The sequence below is a fragment of the Dendrobates tinctorius genome, unplaced genomic scaffold, assembly GCF_039654945.1.
Source record: "Dendrobates tinctorius isolate UK_male_01 unplaced genomic scaffold, ASM3965494v1 ptg000127l, whole genome shotgun sequence".
Classification (NCBI taxonomy): domain Eukaryota; kingdom Metazoa; phylum Chordata; class Amphibia; order Anura; family Dendrobatidae; genus Dendrobates; species Dendrobates tinctorius.
Window position 1 is genome coordinate 14,198,739 of NW_027361795.1, and position 22,639 is coordinate 14,221,377.

The 22,639-nt window shown below is 44.9% G+C and overlaps 1 protein-coding gene across 3 annotated transcripts in view; it reads right to left on the reverse strand.

The window, feature by feature from the left end:
* Positions 1-17,839, reverse strand: part of VEZF1 (vascular endothelial zinc finger 1) — a 127,305-nt gene extending 109,466 nt beyond the window's left edge. Inside the window, exon 1 of one of the 3 annotated variants that reach the window (XM_073542532.1) lies at positions 17,726-17,839. Coding sequence is in view for 1 of the 3 variants with exons in the window: in XM_073542530.1 (XP_073398631.1) it covers positions 17,211-17,243 (33 nt within the window). In the remaining 2 variants the exon portion in view is untranslated. Of the gene's footprint in view, positions 1-17,210 lie in introns of all 3 variants that reach the window. The other 2 variants (XM_073542531.1, XM_073542530.1) reach the window with 2 other exon arrangements.
* Positions 17,840-22,639: the final 4,800 nt, after the last annotated feature.

Sequence of the window (22,639 nt, forward strand, 5' to 3'; positions counted from 1 at the left end):
GTCTAGGAAGACTTCTGGTGGTCCCAAACTTCTTCCATTTAAGGATTATGGAGGTCACTGTACTCTTGGGGTGTGTGCACACGCAGCGGTTTTGGCCGCTGAGGGTCCGCAGCAGTTTTTGCTGCGGTGTACAGTACCATTATTCCCTATGGGAATAATAAAACCACAGTGCAGACTGTGCGGATTTTTCCACGCGGTTTTTCTGCGATTTTGAACCCGCAGAAAGAATGGACATGTCAATTCTTTCTACGGATTCCGCTGCGGTTTGCCATCTCCTCCATTGAGGAGTTGAAAAACCGCAGAGCAATCCGCAGGTAAAACCGCAGGTCTTTTGACCTGCAGATTTACCTGCGGATTTCACAAAATCCGCACTACAATCCGCTTGTGCACGTACCCTTAGGAACCTTGAGTAGTGCAGAAATTCTTTTGTAACCTTGGCCAGATGTGTGCCTTGCCACAATTCTGTCTCTGAGCTCCTTGGCCAGTTGCTTTGACCTCATGATTCTCATTTGGTCAGACATGCACTGTGAGGTCTTATATAGACAGGTGTGTGCCTTTACAAATCAAGTCCTATCAGTTTAATTAAACACAGATGGACTCCAATGAAGGAGTAGAACCATCTCAAGGATAATCAAAAAGAAATGGACAGCATGTGACTTAAATGAGTGTCTGAATACTTATGACCATGTGATATTTCGTTTTGGGTTTTTTTTATAAAATTTGCAAAAATGTCTACTTTTTTTCAGTCAAGATGGGGTGCAGAGTGTACACTAGTGAGAAAAAAAAAAATGAACTTTGAGTTTACCAAATAGCTGCAATGAAACAGTGTCAAAAATTTAAAAGGGGTGTGAATAGTTTCCATAGCCACTGTAATATCTATAGATATACTAGCTGAAGAGCCCGACGCTGCCCGAGCACAGTAACTAACTACGGATATATATATATATAGATATATATATATATATATATATATATATATATATATATATACACACATATATACACACACACACGGCCAAAAGTATTGACACCCCTGCAATTCTGTCAGATGATGCGCAGTTTCTTCCTGAAAATGATTGCAATCTAATTCTTTGGTATTATCTTCATTTAATTTGTCTTAAATGAAAAAACACAAAAGAGAATGAAGTAAAAAGCAAAACATTGATCATTTCACACAAAACTCCAAAAATGGGCCAGACAAAAGTATTGGCACCCTCAGCCTAATACTTGGTTGCACAACCTTTAGCCAAAATAACTGCGACCAACCGCTTCCGGTAACCATCAATGAGTTTCCTACAATGCTCTGCTGGAATTTTAGACCATTCTTCTTTGGCAAACTGCTCCAGGTCCCTGATATTTGAAGGGTGCCTTCTCCAAACTGCCATTTTTAGATCTCTCCACAGGTGTTCTATGGGATTCAGGTCTGGACTCATTGCTGGCCACCTTAGAAGTCTCCAGTGCTTTCTCTCTCTTCTGACTTCATAATGCCATGCACACGGTCAAGCAGTCCAGTGCCGAGATCTCCATCTGCGCTTGCGCGGCAGCCATTTTCCAGGAAGCAAGCCACTGCGCAGGCATGGATGGAACGGCAGAGCCCCCCACGCAGCACAGGACAGAGCCCGGTGGCGGCGGCAGGCACCGGGGGACACAGCGCGGTGGCGGCAAGTAACGGACACCCGCAGAGGCAGCCCAAAAAACGTATGTTTGCATTGTAAGACGCACCCCTATTTTCCCCCCCAAATTTGGGGGAAAAAAAGTGCGTCTTACAAAGCGAAAAATACGGTATATCCAATTTGGCTTTAGGACAATTTTGTGTTTTTTCATTTAAGACAAATTAAATGAAGATAATACCAAAGAATTTGTGTTTGCAATCATTTTCAGAAAGAAACTGAGTATTATCTGACAGAATTTCAGGGGTGTCAATACTTTCAATACTTTTGGCCACAACTGTATATCACACCGACTCATTAAGAGACGCATAAATAAATATTCTTAGACATGTTACCAGGAACATAAAAGTCCGCCTTATCCTTGATGGACATGCTTATTGCTGAACTTGAGGCTAATATTGTGGCGCTTGGCTGCTGGCAATGCATATAAGCCCACCTTGGATGGTTTTTGGTTAATATTTTCTGGTGTTTTTGATACAGTCATATGCAAAAGTTTGGGCACCCCTATTAATGTTAACCTTTTTTCTTTATAACAATTTTGGTTTTTGCAACAGCTATTTCAGTTTCATATATCTAATAACTGATGGACTCAGTTATATTTCTGGATTCAAATGAGGTTTATTGTACTAACAGAAAATGTGCAATCTGCATTTAAACAAAATTTGACCGACGCAAAAGTATGGGCAGCTCAACATAAAAGTGACATTAAATTTCCTAGATCCTCCTTTTGCAACAATAACAGCCTCTAGTCGCTTCCTGTAGCTATTAATGAGTTCCTGGATCCTGGATGAAGGTATTTGTGACCATTCCTGTTTACAAAACAATTCCAGTTCAGTTAAGTTTGATGGTCGCCGAGCATGGACAGCCCGCTTCAAATCATCCCACAGATGTTCAATGATATTCAGGTCTGGGGACTGGGATGGCCATTTCAGAACATTGTAATTGTTCCTCTGCATGAATGCCTGTGTAGATTTGGAGCAGTGTTTTGGATCATTGTCTTGCTGAAATATCCATCCCCTGCGTAACTTCGTCACTGATTCTTGCACATTGTCAAGAATCTGCTGATACCGAGTTGAATCCATGCGATCCTCAACTTTAACAAGATTCCCGGTGCCGGCATTGGCCACACAGCCCCAAAGCATGATGGAACCTCCACCAAATTTTACTGTGGGTAGCAAGTGTTTTTCTTGGAATGCTGTGTTTTTTAGCCTCCATGCATAATGCCTTTTTGTATGACCATCAACTCAATCTTTGTTTCATCAGTCCACAGGACCTTCTTCCAAAATGTAACTGGCTTGTCCAAATGTGCTTTTGCATACCTCAGGCGACTGTTTGTGGCGTGATTTCAGAAATGGCCTCTTTCGCATCACTCTCCCATACAGCTTCTCCTTGTGCAAAGTGCGCTGTATTGTTGACCGATGCACAGTGACACCATCTGCAGCAAGATGATGCTGCAGGTCTTTGGAGGTGGTCTGTGGATTGTCCTTGACTGTTCTCACCATTCTTCTTCTCTGCCTTTCTGATATTTTTCTTGGCCTGCCACTTCTGGGCTTAACAAGAACTGTACCTGTGTTCTTCCATTTCCTTACTATGTTCCTCACAGTGGAAACTGACAGGTTAAATCTCTGAGACAACTTTTTGTATCCTTCCCCTGAAAAGCTATGTTAAATAATCTTTGCTTTCAGATCATTTGAGAGTTGTTTTGAGGAGCCCATGATGCCACTCTTCATAGGAGAATCAAATAGGAGAACTACTTGCAAGTGGCCACCTTAAATACCTTTTCTCATGATTTGATACACCTGGCTATGAAGTTCAAAGCTCAATGAGGTTACAAAACCAATTTAGTGCTTCAGGAAGTCAGTAAAAAGTAGTTAGGAGTGGTCAAATCAAGAAAATGATAAGGGTGCCCATACTTTTGCACCGGTCAAATTATGTTTAAATGCAGATTGCACATTTTCTGTTAGTACAATAAACCTCATTTGAATCCAGAAATATAACTGAGTCCATCAGTTATTAGATATATGAAACTGAAATAGCTGTTGCAAAAACCAAAATTGTTATAAAGAAAAAAGGTTAACATTAATAGGGGTGCCCAAACTTGACTGTACTTGGATGCAAATATGCACAAGCACTTTTTTGGCACTTCGTTTTTAATGACTGATTAAAAGTTGAGTTTTAATAATCAAATCTATACCAATTTGCTATAAATGAGCTTATGTTCCCAGGGATGCTAGATTTCTCCCACCATGCCAGTGTCTGCTGAGGTGTTGTCAAGTGGGAAAACTGTTATCATAGCAACCAATCACAGCTCAGCTTCTTTTGAACAGCTCTGGTGAAATGAAAGATGCTTCGTGATTGGTTGGAGATACACTTTCATTTTTATATATAGATATCTTTCATGTGACGCTGCGATCACTAAGCGGGTTGGGGTATACTCGTGTGGCAGCAATAGTCCACTACACAGGAGCAGATTCTTCCTGTAAACAAGTCCAACTCCAGTTTAATGCAGAATCAAAAACCACTCCATAACCCATGGAAGGGCACGTGAACCATACAGAACCCACAAACAGTTTGTTTCAGCCCAGCTCCGTACACATAGTCCAAACGCCTGATGTCCGTCAGGACACAATTTCCCTGGCTCGGGGTTACCTGGTTAACAGCACCTCAGGTTTTCCCCAGCCGGCTTCATCTGGCTCCTGTTAGTCATCCAGACCCTTGGTTCTTCCTGAACCTTCAGCCAGCTTCCGTCTCACACATGGACTTCCCCCATGTGTTGCACACAGGAAATATGTAGGACCTTCCTGTGTTCACAGGCGCACGCCCCCTGGGAGGTGTGTGTTTAACCAGTCCATCCATCACTTTTGGTTAACCCTTAAAATCCAGCCCTTTGCTTAATTACAGGTTTGAGGCACTACAAGCAACCTGCCCTGGATTCAGATCACCGCAGAGATCTGTGCGATACACACCTGTCTCTCCATAAACCATTAGTTCACCCACACATATATAGTATCGCTGTCATCATACTGACCAGAAGACTAAAAGCTACCTTATCAATTTTACTACACGCGGAACGGTATGTTAACAAAAAACAGCAATTTGGGAAGTGGTGTTCTTTTTTTTCTTTCTACCTCCCCAAAATCAGAATAGAAAGCAATCAAAAAAGTGTCATGTGTCCAAAAATTGTACCAATAAAAAGGTCAATTCGCAAAAAAAATAAGCCCCCACGTGACTGTCGCCAGAAATATGTGCAGATTATAGCTGTCTCAATATGGGGATGCAAAAAAGCGCGTCTTTTAGTGTGACAGCAGCCAAACATCAAAACCCAATATAAATCTGGTATCGCTGTAATAGCACAGACCCGAAGATTAAAGTCATCTAATCAAATTATACATGAAGAACAGTGTAAAAAAAATTAAAAAGTTAAACCAATTTGTCACCCGCTATTGATTTTTTCATTCTGCCTTCCAAAAGATCACAGTAAGGCTTGGCGCACATTTATCCTCTCTCTACTCGGAGCGCTTACACTGTGGTTTCAGCGTAAGTATCTGAAATACGTGATTCAGACGGAACCCAAAAGAGAAAATTCCCTATAAAGAGGCAGATTGAGTCACTGTGGACCCGTGTGGCCCGAGATCCAGCGGGGTCCGTCTTTTCAGGAGTATAAAAGTGCAGTCTACCATAGTTTTGTGCACTTCTGAAAAGGACAACAATGAACAGAGTCCCGACGGAGTCCACAGTAACTCTGGTGCCCAAATACAGTGGATGGATCCCTTGGGGGTTTCATCTGAATCACGTCACTCAGATTTAGATGGAAACCTCAAAGTAAATGATCAACGTACAGCGCCGGATAAAAGTGATCCTAAGTGTTATGTATAACATTTCCAATGAAAGCTTCCAACTCAATCCACAAAAAAAAAAAAACAAGTCCCCACTCAGGTCTGTTATCTGTTAAAGGAAATATAGGGGGCTTCCAAGTTACTGGTAGCACAAAGGCTCTGAAAAAGAAATGCCTTCTCACCCCTCAAAAAATATTCAGCAGATTCTGTGCTCCCAAATCCCTCCCTCCCATCTGTGCCTCAGTGCGCCTAAGCCACATTTAGTGCCAATGTTTGGCATTTCTGTATTGATGAGAGCCCGCCTAATTTACAGATGCACGTCTCCAAAAGTATGTGCTGGCCATAATGTATTGGTCACTTTGACGACAGTTTGCAAATTTCATCAGCAACATCCACTAATGCTTATTTCTGGAAAATAACCATGGTGTCAAAATTGTGACTTTTGGGTATTATATGTCATATAGGTGGTATGTCATTTAGGACCCTCAAAGTTACAAAAAAAAAAAAAATTTGTTTTGCAAATTTTGTTGTAAAAATGAGAAATCGCTGGTCATCTTAACCCTTAAAAAACCTTTAAAAAAAATTGTGAAACAAATTTTGCTGATGGAAAGTAGATGTGGGAAATGTTATTTTGTGTGACATGACTCGCTGATTTAAAGGCATAAAAGTTTGAAAGTTGCAAAGTTTTCACCAACTTTAATTTTTTCCCAAATAAATGCAACCCATATCAAATAAATTATACCACTATCAAGTACAAAATCATGAAAATATTTCAGAATCAGTGTGATCCATTTTAGTGTTCCAGAGTTAGGACTTCAAAAAGTGACAACGGTAAAATTGAAAAAATTTGCCTGGTCAAGAAAGTGAAAAAAGGCTTTGGGCTGAAGGGGTTTAAAACAGCTCAGAGCTTGTTGTGAAAAACGGTGTACCATTATGATTTGCACGGCCAACTTTTACAGCTCTTAATGGAGAAATGGCCAGAAAAATTGGTGTTTCTCTGGAAAGAGAAAGTATTAGAAAATTAGTGATTAAAGAAGCTGTTAACCAAAAGCAGAATTGTGAAAAGACAAGAGACGATTTAGCGTTCTTAAAATGGATGTCTGCACACGTCACAGAGTGAACTATTTTTCCATAAATGTTAAATTTGTTTGTTTGTCACAGTGTTACCAAGACAATGGCAGTAAAAAGATACTTAAGCTCATAAACAGCAGCCAGTTTCTCTATGCCTTAGTGGAAAAAGTTCTGCAAGACTATGAACTCAAAAAAAACAAGTTCCTGCTATTGAAACGGAATGCTTCAAGCATGAGAAGTACAATTAAACTGATGAATGAGAATAAATGAACGTAAACATCAGATTCAGTATGTTTTAGAAGGAAGGCAACAGTCATGCAACTGAAAAACAGTTATTACTTCAGAACAGCAAAATACCATTAGTTGATCTTGTTAAAGCTGCTTCAAGGCTTTTTCATATTCATCACATGCGTTGTGTTGTGCACATATTGCTGCTGGCAACAAGAGACAGTCTGCAAAGAGGGACATGCTGGAAATCTGGTTGGCAAAGCGAGGAAGTTGGTTATTGCTGTCAGAACCCCTAAAATTGATTGTCTTGGTGAGACGTGCTGGAAAACGGGCAATTGTGGATCAAGCCACTCGGTAGGGCAGCACCTATTTAATGATTGAGTGCTTGCGTGAGCTGAAACCCTTTCTTGGAGACATGGCCAACCTTCAGGTAACACTAAATGAAGGTCAATTGACAGGTGTCTGAATTGAAGAAATTGCTTCATCACCCCCATCTAGAGTGACTAAAATATTAGAAGCTGAGGATTTAACTCCTAGCATTTTCATAAAGGAGTGGAAGAAGTTGCCATTTTGCTTATCCCAAAGAGAAAGTTTACGTGCAGATGGCATTGCTGCTTCAATGAAATGGAGAAACACTTATTAGAAAATAAAATTATTGTGGATCCAAGTCATCGTATATTGCTGCATGATCAACAGCTACTAAAGGAAAAGAAGCTCTGACTGAAGTACCAGTCAGAATTAGTGGGCTACAGGACTGCCAAGAGCAAGAGGACTTGGGTCTTGCCACTGACACCATATCTACAGCCTCACCAGATGAGGAGTTAATTTTGAAAAGTATTTGGATGATATGGACCAAGCAAAGTGTTGCTGTAAGAAAAAAAAAAAAATATATATATATATATATATATATATATATATATATATATAAATGATTCCATGCCCATAGCAAACATATTGACCATAGTTCAGCAAAATTTTTCACTTGCTCTCAAATAAGTAGAAGAGTTCAACAGTTCATCATAACGGACAGTGCACGAGGCAATGCCTTTATACCCTGAAATTGTTAGTGATGTTGCCCATGTGGGTACCACTTTGCCACCAACTCAAGTTAGTTTGTAGAAGTTGTTATCTAGCCTTAAAATAATTAGATCAACTTTAAGGTCATCTATGGAGGATCTGATAGAGGCGTGACTATCTCAGAACAAATGCACAGACTGCACAAATGATATGCAGTATGTTTTTTGTTGAAATGTTCCCACCCCCTTGCTACATAGTGTATTGCATATGTACAATTTTATTAAAGTTTGCTATAAATTTGTATTCCAATAAATATATTTTATGTGCTATCAGAATAGCTTGATTATAGTATTATAATCAGGGCTGTGGAGTCGGTAAGCCAAACCTCCGAACCCAACTCCTCAATTTCCATGATGACTGACTCTCTCATACCAGGGCTGAGGAGTCTGTAAGCCAAACCTCAGACTCAATTTCCATGACACCAACACCACCAAAATGGGCTCCGACTCTATAGCCTTCACACATAGCGCTCGCTAGAGATATCATTAAAGCGTCACCGATTTTGTGATGCAATAGAGATATCACTAGCGATCTCGCTACATGTGACACTTACCTCCGACCCGGCTCCCCGCTGGATATCGCTGATCGCACGAGATCGCCCTTGTCCATTTCTCGTCGTTGCCTTCCAGCTGGCGCTGACGAGCGACTCCATCGACGAGGGAGGAAGTCGTCACTAGAGTTGCCGTCTGACAGGTAAGTGACGACCGCTGCTGCATCGCTGGTGAGAGCTGCCTGTTTGGCAGCTCACTAGCGACCATTTAGCGATGCACCAGCGATCCTGACCGGGTCGAATCATTGTCGGGATCGCTGGTGCATCGCTAAATGTAACGGGACCTTATGACTCCAACTCCACAGCCCTGATTATACTGGTAAATAACCCCTTCATGACGGAGGTATTTTCGGTTCTGGGTTTTGTTTTTTGCTCCCCTTCTTCCCAGAGCCTTAACTTTTTTATCTTTCCGTCAATACGGCCATGTGAGGGCTTGTTTTTTTGCGGGACGAGTTGTACTTTTGAATGACACCAATGGTTTTAACATTGTGTACTGTAAAATGTGAAAAATAATTCCATGTCCGGTGAAATAGCAAAAAAAAAAAAAAAAATGCAATTTCACAGTCGTTTTTTGTTTGGCTTTTTTGCTACGTTCACTAAATGCTAAAACTGACCTGCTATTATGATTCTCCGGTTCATTACGAGTTCATAAACACCAAACATGTCTAGGTTCTCTTATCTAAGTTCTAAAAAAAAAAATTCCAAAGTTTGCTTAAAAAAAAAAAAAAAAAAAAAAAAGCGCCTTTTTCCGAGACCCATAACATGTCCATTTTTTGTGATCTCGGGTTGATTGTGGGCTTATTTTTTGCACGCCGAGCTGACGTTTTTAATGATACAATTTTTTGCAGATACGTTCTTTTGATCGCCAGTTATTGCATTTTTATACAATGTCGCAGCGACCAAAAATAAAACGTAATTCTGGCGGTTTGATTTTTTTTTTCCTCGCTATGCAGAAAACAGCTCCGGTCATGAAGGGGTTAAAAGCTGCCCAGGAACCAAGCCACACAGGGGAGAAGTTAAAAAAAAAAAAAAAAGTGGGTCCCCAGAGGTGTCTTAACACCTACTCTCCTTAAGTATTTGGTCTCTCCCTGTGGTGTTTAAAGAGACTTGTCTGTCATAGGCAGTGGTGGGAGAAACCACCAAGGACCTGTCTAACATGTGCAACTTTAAGCATGTCTTTGACTAGTTACACAAGTAGCTAGGTATTCCTCCTCGTGGATTGGGCTGCATGGATGATCTAAGACACCAAAGAGAAAGCAATGCAAGCCATTTAAAATTATGATGCAAATTTTATTTAATGTATTCAAAGACAATCTAAGACAGGGGTCCCCAACCACCGGTCCGCGGACCAGGACCGGGCCGTTGCACTTCTGTTTCCGGTCCGCGGAGCCAGGCTGAAATGCTGGACACAGGGGGAACCAGCAGCTGTAGCACTGTAGTAACAGCTGCAGGCTTCCAGAAGTCATCGATACTCACCTTCAGTCCCTGCATCTCTGTCCCGGCGTGGCAGCTTCATCCTGTGCTGAGCTATCTCGTAGTACTGCTAATTAAGGTCATGAATATGGACGCCACTCCTCTCCCATAGGCGTTGCGTCCATATTCATGATCTTAATGAGCGGTACCACGTGACCGCACCGCACAGGAAGCAGCTGACGCCCCGGGATAGAGATGCAGGGATGTGCAGTGACTGCGTCAGGGTAAGTATGATGGGGGAGGAAGGGGGAGCCCAGCGGAGCCATGGATACAAGAATGGGACAGGGGAGCTGTTATGAATGGGTCGCCGAGGAAAAAAAACACCACAAGCTAAGTCTCAGAAAACCAGAGAGGTTGGTAACTATGCAGACTGCAGATCCCCGATTCTAACCACGCAACTAGCAGCAGTCGTGGAGCGTTCCTACGTTGGTCCTAGACGCCTCGTCACAACCGGAGAGCTAAATAAGCCTAAAGCAGGAAAAGAGGAAAACTAACTGCCCCAGAGCAGACCCCAAAAGGAAAGACAGCCCCCCCACATGTATTGACAGTGAAACAAGATGAAGACAGATACAAAGGCAGGAAAATCGGCTGAGCAAACGATGGGGCCAAACTAACTAGAAAGGACCTGGAAAGGAAAGACACCGTCTGCAATCTGCCAAACACCCTACCAAAAATAATGTCCAACACATCTGATAGCAAAATTAACCCTGAAGTCACTAGACTTCTCCCACTATATCAGCACTCTGAAATATTCTGAGACAGAGCAAAAAGAGGCCAATCTAATAAGGGACAAAAAAAAAAAAAATTGGCAAATACAGATAAATAAGAGTGGAAATTCAGCACAGCCCAGCCAGGCTGGCTGACCACACAAAAAACTGAATTGACCAACAAGAGCAAGTGTGAAACATTAGCAAAAACAAACTTAACTTGAGAAGACTGGAGCAGAGCTGAGTCCAAGACCTGAGAAGCTGACTGAATCACCAGCACCAGGATAGGGCGTCAGCTATCTTATATCCAGTCTGATACTCCAGAGATCCAATCTCTATCCTCCTCACCAGGTGGCAGATCACTACCAATTAAACCAACATCATTACCTCCTGTCACCACCAGAGGGAGAACGGAAGGAGAACTCTCAACTGGTGGAGCAGAAAATGAGCTCATAACAGGGAGCCATGCACACAGGATGGGAGAGTGAGAGCAGAGCCATGCACACAGGATGGGAGAGTGAGAGCAGAGCCATGCACACAGGATGGGAGAGTGAGAGCAGAGCCATGCACACAGGATGGGAGAGTGAGAGCAGAGCCATGCACACAGGATGGGAGAGTGAGAGCAGAGCCATGCACACAGGATGGGAGAGTGAGAGCAGAGCCATGCACACAGGATGGGAGAGTGAGAGCAGAGCCATGCACACAAGGGTGGGAGCCACACAGTGCTGGACAGGACGGGAACCACACATACCGGGATAGGAATGAGGGGAAAATGCATATCTGGCTTGACTCGAGTCAATAAGCTTACCCAGTTATCCGTGGCAAAATTAGGTGCCTCGGCTTATATTCTGGTCGGCTTATACTTGAGTTAATACAGTGTATATATACACTAGGGTGACCGCAAAAAATCGATGTCGGCATTTTGTCCGTCTGGACCCCACAAAACGATTCCCCTTTCCAGATATTGAGATAGACAAAATTTGAGCGCGATCAAACCAGGGCTGTGGAGTCGGTAAGCCAAACCTGCGACTCCGACTCAGACTGCTCAATTTCCCTTACACCGACTCCGACTCCAACTCCGACTCCACGACTCCGACTCCCACACATATTGCTTATATTTAAGTGAAAAAATTATTGTAGTACAATGTGAACCTCAGACATTTAATCATTTTTATGATCCAATAATCAAGATATTTAGATAGAACAGAATACATATTGGTGTACTACCCGGTTTTCATTCTTTTTGGTACAGATACGATATGGATAGACAGATATGGATAAATGGATAGATAGAGCAGATTTCTAATCTGCTTTTGCTATTGAAAACATTATCTATGAGCTCAAAAACCTTTCAGGTGATGCAGTTTTTTAAAAAGATGATCAGCTTTTGCAGCTGAAAAACGTATCCTCAAAAAACACAGGAAAAACGCTGTGTGAATGTAGCCTTAGATCAGGAATATAACAGCCATTTATAGGACATTTCATAACTTTCCCAAACTCCTATGAAAAAATATTCAGCACATCCTGCATTGAATTACTGTACCCAATTTATTATATATTTTAGGAGTCGGAGTCGGTCCATTTTATACCGACTCCAACTCCGACTCCACCAAAATGAGCACCGACTCCGACTCCACGACTCCACAGCCCTGGATCAAACGACGTTAACCCGTGCCGCTCGTCGGTCAAAGTTTGAAAAAATCCAAATTGAGGTATTTTAAGATTTAGGTATTTTGCATAGTCTGTTAGACTATAAAGAATGTGACAACAACATTGCAGAAATAGCCGTGACCAAATTTTCGAACCATTTGTGGTATTTGAATGCAGAGTTGGTGGGATTATCGTTTTTTGATCCCACCATTACAGACAATGAAAAGTTGTTAATGGCTAATAAATTGCTCAGTAGCACAGATGAACCATCAGAGCACGCTAGGGTTGTAAATCCAAAAGTTAGGAAAGAAAAATTAAAAGAGGTAGGAAGTAACCGACTTTAACGACCTTCTGACAAAAGATGAAGAACAAAAGCAATATGTCCTGCAAGTTGTAAGCAAATGCCGAGCATTATATTCTGACGTTTCAAAAACTACTTTAACAAAAGCTCTAGAATAGATTAGATAACTATGTAAAATTATCAACTCATGTAGGTTAGCGTGCTCTGATGGTTCATCTGTGCTACTGAGCAATTAGCCATTAACAACTTTTCATTGTCTGTAATGGTGGGATCAAAAAACGATAATCCCACCAACTCTGTATTCAAATACCACAAATGGTTCGAAAATTTGGTCAGGGCTATTTCTGCAATGTTGTTGTCACATTCTTTATAGTCTAACAGACTATGCAAAATACCCAAATCTTAAAATACCTCAATTTGGATTTTTTCAAACTTTGAGCGACGAGCGGCACGGGTTAACGTCGTTTGATCGAGCTCAAATTTTGGCTCACTCAATATCTGGAAAGGGGAATCGTTTTGTGGGGTCCAGACGAACAAGATTCTGACATTTTTTCCCCCCTATATGAGATCCGGTCACCCTAATATACACACACACACATATATATCAATCAGTACTTTGTTGGGCCATCATACTACACATGGGGGGGGGGGGGGGGGGGGGGATTATATGTGTGGGACCATCTTGCTATACATACTAGAACTCCGTCCATAGCCCTGCCCCCTGTGACCAAAGGCCCACCCACATCCCCGCCCTGCCAGGCCATGGAAGAGTGGCCTTGCTTGAAGCCAGTCCCTGGTGCAATAAAAGGTTGGGGACCACTGATCTAAGGTATGTGCCCAAGATTAATAATTGTTGTGGTATGGACACTGCATATCACTGCCAAATCCTCCCTAATGAGCACAACAGTGTGCCTAAACCACATTTTGCTTCCACGTTTGGTATTTTTGTAGCAATGAGAGCCCGCGTGTCTCCAGAAGAACAAGCTGGGCATAATGTACTGGTCACTACACTAGATTTGCAGTTTTCACTTGGCAACCTCCACTGCTGCTCGTTTCTGGAAATCACCCATGGAGTCGTCATCATTACACCTTTAGATAAATTCCCAAAGGGGTATAATTTCCAAAATGTGGTCACTTGAGGGAGGGGTGGGGATTTCTGCTCTTCTAGCACTCAGGGGCTCTGTATATGGAATCTACAAACCATTCTAGGAAAATATGAGCACCAGAAGGCAAATAGCGCTCCATCCCTTCTGAGTCTCACCATGTGGCCAAGCGTACTTTATATCCATATATGCCGCACTGCCACACTCAACAGAACTTGTTTGACAAGTTAGTGCCATTTTCCCCCATTTCCCCTTGTGAAAATCTAAAATATGGAGCTAAAACAACATTTTTGTGGTAAAGTGTAATTTTCTCTTCACTGCCCAAAGGTATAAAATGCTATGACATGTGCTGTCGCAATATGATCACTGCACCCAAAGATGAATTGAGAGGTGTGGTTTGTAAAATCGGGTCACTGTTTGGGGGGGGTTGGGGTTCTCTTTCAGCGCCTCAGGGGCTCTTCTACTGGGTCATGGCACCAGCAAACCACAACAGTATATTCCGATTACATGCAAGGTTTTGCGCACTCAGTAGAAATTGCAAACAGATGTTCATGTTTGCCTTTTAGCCCTTGTAAAAATCAAAAATTTGGGTCAAAACCAATATTTTTGAAGGAAAAAAGTTCTTATTTTCACAGTTCAACATTATAAACTTCTATGAAGCACCTCGGGTTTAAGGTGCTCACCACATGCCTAGATAAATTATGCAAAGGGTATAGTTTCCAAAATGAGGTCACGTGTGTGGGGGGTTCCACTGTATAGTCACATTAGGGGGTCTCCAAACACGATAAGTCATCCACTAACAATTCCTGCCAATTTTGCATTCAAAAATCAAACTGTGCGCCTTCCCTTCCGAGCCCTGCGATGCACCCAAGCAGTTTTCCAACACATGCAGGTCATCGGAGTGCTCAGGAGAAATTGCATGGTCCATTTTCTGTTAACCCTGTAAAAATAGTGGTGATCATGTTTAACTTCCACATTGCATTAATTTCTGTAAAGCACCTGAAGGGTTAATACACTTCTTGAATGCGGTTTTGAGGGGTAGTTTTTAGAATGGTATCACTTTTGGGCATTTTCTGTCATATAGGCCCCTAAAGTTACTACAAACATTGTGTTCCCTAAAACATGCTATATTTTTTTAACAAATCATTGATCAACTTTTAACCTTTCTAAACTTCCTAATTTGTTTTTTGTTTAAAACGTTGTGCTGCTGTAAACTAGACACGTGGAAAATATTACTGTGTGTGACCTAACTGGAGTCTATATAAAATGGAGCTACTCCTAAAGTATATAATAAATTGGGTACAGTAGCACAATGCAGGATTTGCTGTAACTTTAAGTTATGAAATATCCTATAAATGTCTGTTCCTGATCTAAGGATCTAGGTTTTTAGTGCTGCACTTTATGTACATGCTCAGTAGTGATCAGTGATGTGGGTTCAGAATAGTGGAAATGAGGAGCTGAAGATTTGACTTAATGGTTTAAGACTATGTGCACAAGTCCGGAATTCCCGTGGATTTTATGCGTTTTTTTCGCCGCAAAAACGCACAAAATAAGCAACCCATTGTATTCAATGTCATTCCGCACATGCTGTGCTAATACCGCGTATTTTTCCGCGGCAAAATACGCAGCATGCTCATTCATTGTGTGGAATTGTCAGTCCGGCCGGATGGGATTGGCTTCACTCACTCCACCCCTGTCCCCGGCTGTTGCACAGTCCTTGACATGGATGACTCAAATGCTGAGAGATTGAGCCCATGCAGTAAAATGGTTTCTCGCGCATGCGCTTTTTGGCTTTGCCCGCAGTTGGGTAAAGCATACTGTGCAAGAAGCATTTGACTGCACGGCATAATATCTCACAGCGATCTGAGTCATCCACGTCAAGGACTGTGTGCAACAGCCGAGGAGAGGGGTGGAGTGAGTGAACCAAAGCCAAGCCCATCGGAACGGTCAGACCCTATTATCACACAACGCGGGAGAAATATAGAAGATTTTTATGGGTGATACATGAGGAGTCAGGGTGTTGCATAAGTATTTAGGGAATGCATAGCTGACACTGACTAAAATATTTTTTGCTGGTAGGCCAGAAGAGTGGTGACAGGTTCCCTTTAAGGGCATAAAATGTTAAAAGTTTAACAAATTTCTGACATTTTCCAAAATAAATGCAAGTCATAGCTATCAAATTGTACATCACAAGAGGTAAAATATGCAAAATCAAAGTCTCAGAATCAGTGGGATCCGTTAGAGCATTCCAGAGTTGTGACCTCAAAATGACAGTGGTCAGAATTGTAAAATTTGGCCTTGTCATGAAGGTGAAAACAGGCTCGGGAATGAAGGGGGTTATCTAGACATCAGATACTATATGGTTGGAAAAAAAATAACTGTCAGGCAGACATTTGGTCCATGTGATAAAAAAAAAAAAAAAAAACTCATCTGAACAGCCCTATTGAATAACATTCATCTGTCATGTCTGCTTTCTCCACAGTCACCACTCGGACTGTCCGTACAGTCGTGTGAATGGAGCCCACTTATGTCATGCAAGCTTCGCCTTTGTGGTGGACAATATGTACCATCGATCACAAGTGAAAAGCTTCACCAACTTTTCTCCTCTGTGGCAGAAGTAAAGCTCCTTGTCAAACTGGAGATTCACCCCCCCCCCCCCCCCCCGGTGCCATTTGTGGCCTCTCAGATAGGGCGCTCTCCGCGGGGACAGGGCGCCATTTGTGCCCTCCATGGGGACGGGGCACCCTCCGCGGGGACAGGGCGCCATTTGTGACCTCCGTGGAGGCGGGGCGCCCTCCGCGGGGACAGGGCGCCATTTGTGCCCTCCGTGGGGACAGGGCGCCATTTGTGCCCTCCGTGGGGACAGGGCGGCCATTGTGTCGCCTTACACTCGGACTCCCGGCCGCTTCCTACGATACTAAAGTACAGCCAGACTCCATATTTTATGGCTTCTGTCTCTCTGGAAATCAGACAAATCCTGAGGGGATAACGGGCGCAGGAAGGCGCGGGACCGCTATTACCTCAGGCCGGGAACGGCAGATCCCGCCTCCCCATAACATCCAAGTGCGAGGAAAAAGCGAGGCAGAAAATAGCCGCGCAGCCCGCCATAATCCGGTGTGGAGGGGGAGGGGCGGCACAGCCCGGGGTCTCGGGAATGACAGCGCAGTAAGCTCCGCCATAGCAGACGGCGTCACACGGGCGGCCATTCACAGCGTTACCGCTCGAGGGCCGAGCGGAGCCTTCCCGGAGTGCCTGGGTGCAGGAGCCCGGTCCCAGCGCGGGGAGCTCAGCACTGATCGCCCCGCCAGGCTCCTGCGCTATGTGTGCGGCTCTGCTGGAGCTGCGCGGCCGGGAAAGGAGGAGGATGTGGAGGGAGGAGGAGGTGGTGAAGGAGGGGGGATGTTTGCTCCCGGGTGTCCCCGCTTCCCGGGGAGGGGAGAGGAGGGAGGCGGCTGCCTTACTGCTAGGGAGGGGGAGGACGCGGCTGCCCTTCTGCCGCTTATCCCGGGCACAGATAAAGACGTGAGATAGTCTTAGCCCTTACCTGGAACAAGAAAGCCGTCCAGTTGGCCTCCATGGCGATCCCGGGGAGGAAGGGAAAGGAGGAGGGAGGAGGAGAGCGCCTCTTGTAGAACAAGGGGGACAAAAAAAAAAAAAGGAAGGCAAAAAAAAAAAATAAAAAAAAAAAGCTCAGGATCCTACATGAAACCTACAACAAAGCAGCGAAAAACATGGCAGCGCCGCACAACTTCCGGTAACCTCTGGGAGAGACCATTCGGAAGGAGGAGGGGGAATGGGCAGCGGGATAGTGCGGCTTCTGCACCCTCTGTCATTGGTGACGGGCGAGGGGGGTTGTGGGTGGAAACCATGTCTTCAGATCTCCCCTGCTTCCCCCGCCTCCGTGGTGTTGTGTACGAGACAAGCGGCAGGCGAGGAGCTGCTAATAATACGTGCGCGAAATAATCCGCGCTAATCACCGTGCTATTCTGCCGCGGGCCTCAGCCTCCTGCGCGCTGGCGGCGGAGGAAGCCCCTGGAGAGGACGGTGAGGCGGCGTTACCTCACGCACAGCTGCAGCCTCTCGAGACAAAGCCACACGTCCGCGCCCGGCTCTCCCGCGCTATTAATAGGCTGCCATTTTCTAGACGCCTATTGTCTTAATGTGTTCCCCGCCTTCTCCTCCTCCCACCCGACATGTCGTGCCCTGCGGGCAGATTCTCTCACCCCCAGCCGGCTGCGGGTTATTATAATGGAAGAGAAAGTGAGAACGAAGGGATGAGACGCCTGTGTGTGGAGGAAGCTGACTGCCTGCTAGTCCCTGTGTGTGTGGAGGAAGCTGCCTGCCTGCTAGTCCCTGTGTGTGGAGGAAGCTGCCTGCCTGCTAGTCCCTGTGTGTGTAGAGGAAGCTGCCTGCCTGCTAGTCCCTGTGTGTGGAGGAAGCTGCCTGCCTGCTAGTCCCTGTGTGTGGAGGAAGCTGCCTGCCTGCTAGTCCCTGTGTGTGGAGGAAGCTGCCTGCCTGCTAGTCCCTGTGTGTGTAGAGGAAGCTGCCTGCCTGCTAGTCCCTGTGTGTGGAGGAAGCTGCCTGCCTGCTAGTCCCTGTGTGTGGAGGAAGCTGCCTGCCTGCTAGTCCCTGTGTGTGGAGGAAGCTGCCTGCCTGCTAGTCCCTGTGTGTGGAGGAAGCTGCCTGCCTGCAAGTCCCTGTGTGTGGAGGAAGCTGCCTGCCTGCTAGTCCCTGTGTGTGTAGAGGAAGCTGCCTGCCTGCTAGTCCCTGTGTGTGGAGGAAGCTGCCTGCCTGCTAGTCCCTGTGTGTGTGGAGGAAGCTGCCTGCCTGCTAGTCCCTGTGTGTGGAGGAAGCTGCCTGCCTTCTAGTCCCTGTGTGTGTGGAGGAAGCTGCCTGCCTGCTAGTCCCTGTGTGTGTGGAGGAAGCTGCCTGCCTGCTAGTCCCTGTGTGTGGAGGAAGCTGCCTGCCTTCTAGTCCCTGTGTGTGGAGGAAGCTGCCTGCCTGCTAGTCCCTGTGTGTGGAGGAAGCTGCCTGCTGGTCCCTGTGTGTAGAGGAAGCTGCCTGCCTTCTAGTCCCTGTGTGTGGAGGAAGCTGCCTGCCTGCTAGTCCCTGTGTGTGGAGGAAGCTGCCTGCTAGTCCCTGTGTGTGTAGAGGAAGCTGACTGCCTGCTAGTCCCTGTGTGTGGAGGAAGCTGCCTGCCTGCTAGTCCCTGTGTGTGGAGGAAGCTGCCTGCCTGCTAGTCCCTGTGTGTGTAGAGGAAGCTGACTGCCTGCTAGTCCCTGTGTGTGTAGAGGAAGCTGACTGCCTGCTAGTCCCTGTGTGTGGAGGAAGCTGACTGCCTTCTAGTCCCTGTGTGTGTGGAGGAAGCTGCCTGCCTGCTAGTCCCTGTGTGTGTAGAGGAAGCTGACTGCCTGCTAGTCCCTGTGTGTGTGAAGGAAGCTGCCTGCCTGCTAGTCCCTGTGTGTGTGGAGGAAGCTGCCTGCCTGCTAGTCCCTGTGTGTGTGGAGGAAGCTGCCTGCCTGCTAGTCCCTGTGTGTGTGGAGGAAGCTAACTGCCTGCTAGTCCCTGTGTGTGTAGAGGAAGCTAACTGCCTGCTAGTCCCTGTGTGTGTAGAGGAAGCTAACTGCCTGCTAGTCCCTGTGTGTGTAGAGGAAGCTTACTGCCTGCTAGTCCCTGTGTGTGTAGAGGAAGCTAACTGCCTGCTAGTCCCTGTGTGTGTAGAGGAAGCTAACTGCCTGCTAGTCCCTGTGTGTGTAGAGGAAGCTAACTGCCTGCTAGTCCCTGTGTGTGTAGAGGAAGCTGCCTGCCTGCTAGTCCCTGTGTGTGTAGAGGAAGCTGCCTGCCTGCTAGTCCCTGTGTGTGGAGGAAGCTGACTGCTAGTCCCTGTGTGTGTGCGGAGGAAGCTGCCTGCCTGCTAGTTCCTGTGTGTGTGGAGGAAGCTAACTGCCTGCTAGTCCCTGTGTGTGTAGAGGAAGCTGACTGCTAGGCCCTGTGTGTGTGGAGGAAGCTGCCTGCCTGCTAGTCCCTGTGTGTGTGAAGGAAGCTGACTGCTAGTCCCTGTGTGTCTGGAGGAAGCTGCCTGCCTGCTAGAGTCTAGTCCCTGTGTGTGTGGAGGAAGCTGACTGCTTGCTAGTCCCTGTGTGTGTGGAGGAAGCTGCCTGCTAGTATCTTGTCCCTGTGTGCGGAGGAAGCTGATTGCCTGCTAGTCCCTGTGTGTGTGGAGGAACCTGAATGCCTGCTAGTCCCTGTGTGTGTGGAGGAAGCTGACTGCTTGCTAGTCCCTGTGTGTGTGGAGGAAGCTGCCTGCTAGTATATAGTCCCTGTGTGCGGAAGAAGCTGACTGCCTGCTAGTCCCTGTGTGTGTGGTGGAAGCTGACTGCTTGCTAGTCCCTGTGTGTGGAGGATGCTGCCTGCTAGTATCTAGTCCCTGTGTGCGGAGGAAGCTGCCTGCTAGTCCTTGTGTGCGGAGGAAGCTGTTTGCCTGCTAGTCCTTGTGTTCGGAGGAAGTTGATTGCCTGCTAGTCCCTGTGTGTGCGGAGGAAGCTGATTGCCTGCTAGTCCCTGTGTGTGCGGAGGAAGCTGATTGCCTGCTAGTCCCTGTGTGTGGAGGAAGCTGGCTGCCTGCTAGTGCCTAGTCCCTGCACTGTTGCGGCACTATATATATATATATATATATAGATAGTATAATTAATTGTGGCATTTTAATGGCTAACTGAAGAGGCGATAACAGGCAAGTGCCCTTAAGGCTGGTTAAAAGGGTTGCCACCTTTCAAAGCATCTTTGTCTCTCTTTCCTTTTGTTATAAAAAAAAAATGCTGTTTACTCACCGGCCAGCGCTGTTCTCAGTGTCGGACACTGGCGTGATGTCTGCAGCGCCAGGTTACCCCCTCAGAGCCGTTGGGCTCACTGATTGGCTACCATGCTGTTTTGTATAAGTTTTGTATTTTATCAGCGCCAACCATTCAGCTCAAGAAGTGGTTGTACCATTTAAACCAATCGTCATCCCTGACAGAAAGTACAGCTGTGGCCAAAAGTATTGACACCCCTGCAATTCTGTCAGATAATACTCAGTTTCTTCCTGAAAATGAATGCAAACACAAATTCTTTGGTATTATCTTCATTTAATTTGTCTTAAATGAAAAAACACAAAAAGAATTGCCCTAAAGCCAAATTGGATATAATTCCACACCAAACATAAAAAAGAGGGTGGACAAAAGTATTGGCACTGTTCGAAAAATCATGTGATGCTTCTCTAATTTGTGTAATTAACAGCACCTGTAACTTACCTGTGGCACCTAACAGGTGTTGGCAATAACGAAATCACACTTGCAGCCAGTTGACATGGATTAAAGTTGACTCAACCTCTGTCCTGTGTCCTTGTGTGTACCACATTGAGCATGGAGAAAAGAAAGAAGACCAAAGAACTTTCTGAGGACTTGAGAAACCAAATTGTGAGGAAGCATGAGCAATCTCAGGGCTACAAGTCCATCTCCAAAGACCTGAATGTTCCTGTGTCTACCGTGCGCAGTGTAATCAAGAAGTTTAAAGCCCATGGCACTGTGGCTAACCTCCCTAGATGTGGACGGAAAAGAAAAATTGACAAGAGATTTCAAAGCAAGATTGTGTGGATGTTGGATAAAGAACCTCGACTAACATCCAAACAAGTTCAAGCTGCCCTGCAGTCCGAGGGTACAACAGTGTCAACCCGTACTATCCATCGGCGTCTGAATGAAAAGGGACTGTATGGTAGGAGACCCAGGAAGACCCCACTTCTTACCCCGAGACATAAAAAAAACCAGGCTGGAGTTTGCCAAAACTTACCTGAAAAAGCTAAAATGTTTTGGAAGAATGTTCTCTGGTCAAATGAGACAAAAGTAGAGCTTTTTGGGCAAAGGCATCAACATAGAGTTTACAGGAGAAAAAAAGAGGCATTCAAAGAAAAGAACACGGTCCCTACAGTCAAACATGGAGGAGGTTCCCTGATGTTTTGGGGTTGCTTTGCTGCCTCTGGCACTGGACTGCTTGACCGTGTGCATGGCATTATGAAGTCTGAAGACTACCAACAAATTTTGCAGCATAACGTAGGGCCCGGTATGAGAAAGCTTGGTCTCCCTCAGAGGTCATGGGTCTTCCAGCAGGACAATGACCCAAAACACTTCAAAAAGCACTAGAAAATTGTTTGAGAGAAAGCACTGGAGACTTCTAAGGTGGCCAGCAATGAGTCCAGACCAGAATCCCATAGAACACCTGTGGAGAGATCTAAGAATGGCAGTTTGGAGAAGGCACCTTTCAAATATCAGGGACCTGGAGCAGTTTGCCAAAGAAGGATGGTCTAAAATTCCAGCAGAGCATTGTAAGAAACTCATTGATGGTTACCGGAAGCGGTTGGTCGCAGTTATTTTGGCTAAAGGTTGTGCAACCAAGTATTAAGCTGAGGGTGCCAATACTTTTGTCTGGCCGATTTTTGTGTGAAATGATCAATGTTTTGCTTTTTGCTTCATTCTCTTTTGTGTGTTTTCATTTAAGACAAATTAAATGAAGATAATAATACCAAAGAATTTGTGTTTGCAATCATTTTCAGGAAGAAACTGAGTATTATCTGATAAAATTGCAGGGGTGTCAATACTTTTGGCCACAACTGTATAGTACCCAATTCATGTAAAAGTACGAAGTTACATGTGTATACTGTAATACAGTCATATGTTAAAGTTTGGGCACCCCTATTAATGTTAACCTTTTTTCTTTATAACAATTTTGTTTTTTTGCAACAGCTATTTCAGTTTCATATATCTAATAACTGATGGACTCAGTTATATTTCTGGATTCAAATGAGGTTTATTGTACTAACAGAAAATGTGCAATCTGCATTTAAACAGAATTTGACCGGTGCAAAAGTATGGGCACCTCAACACAAAAGTGACATTAATATTTCGTAGATCCTCCTTTTGCAAAAATAACAGCCTCTAGTCGCTT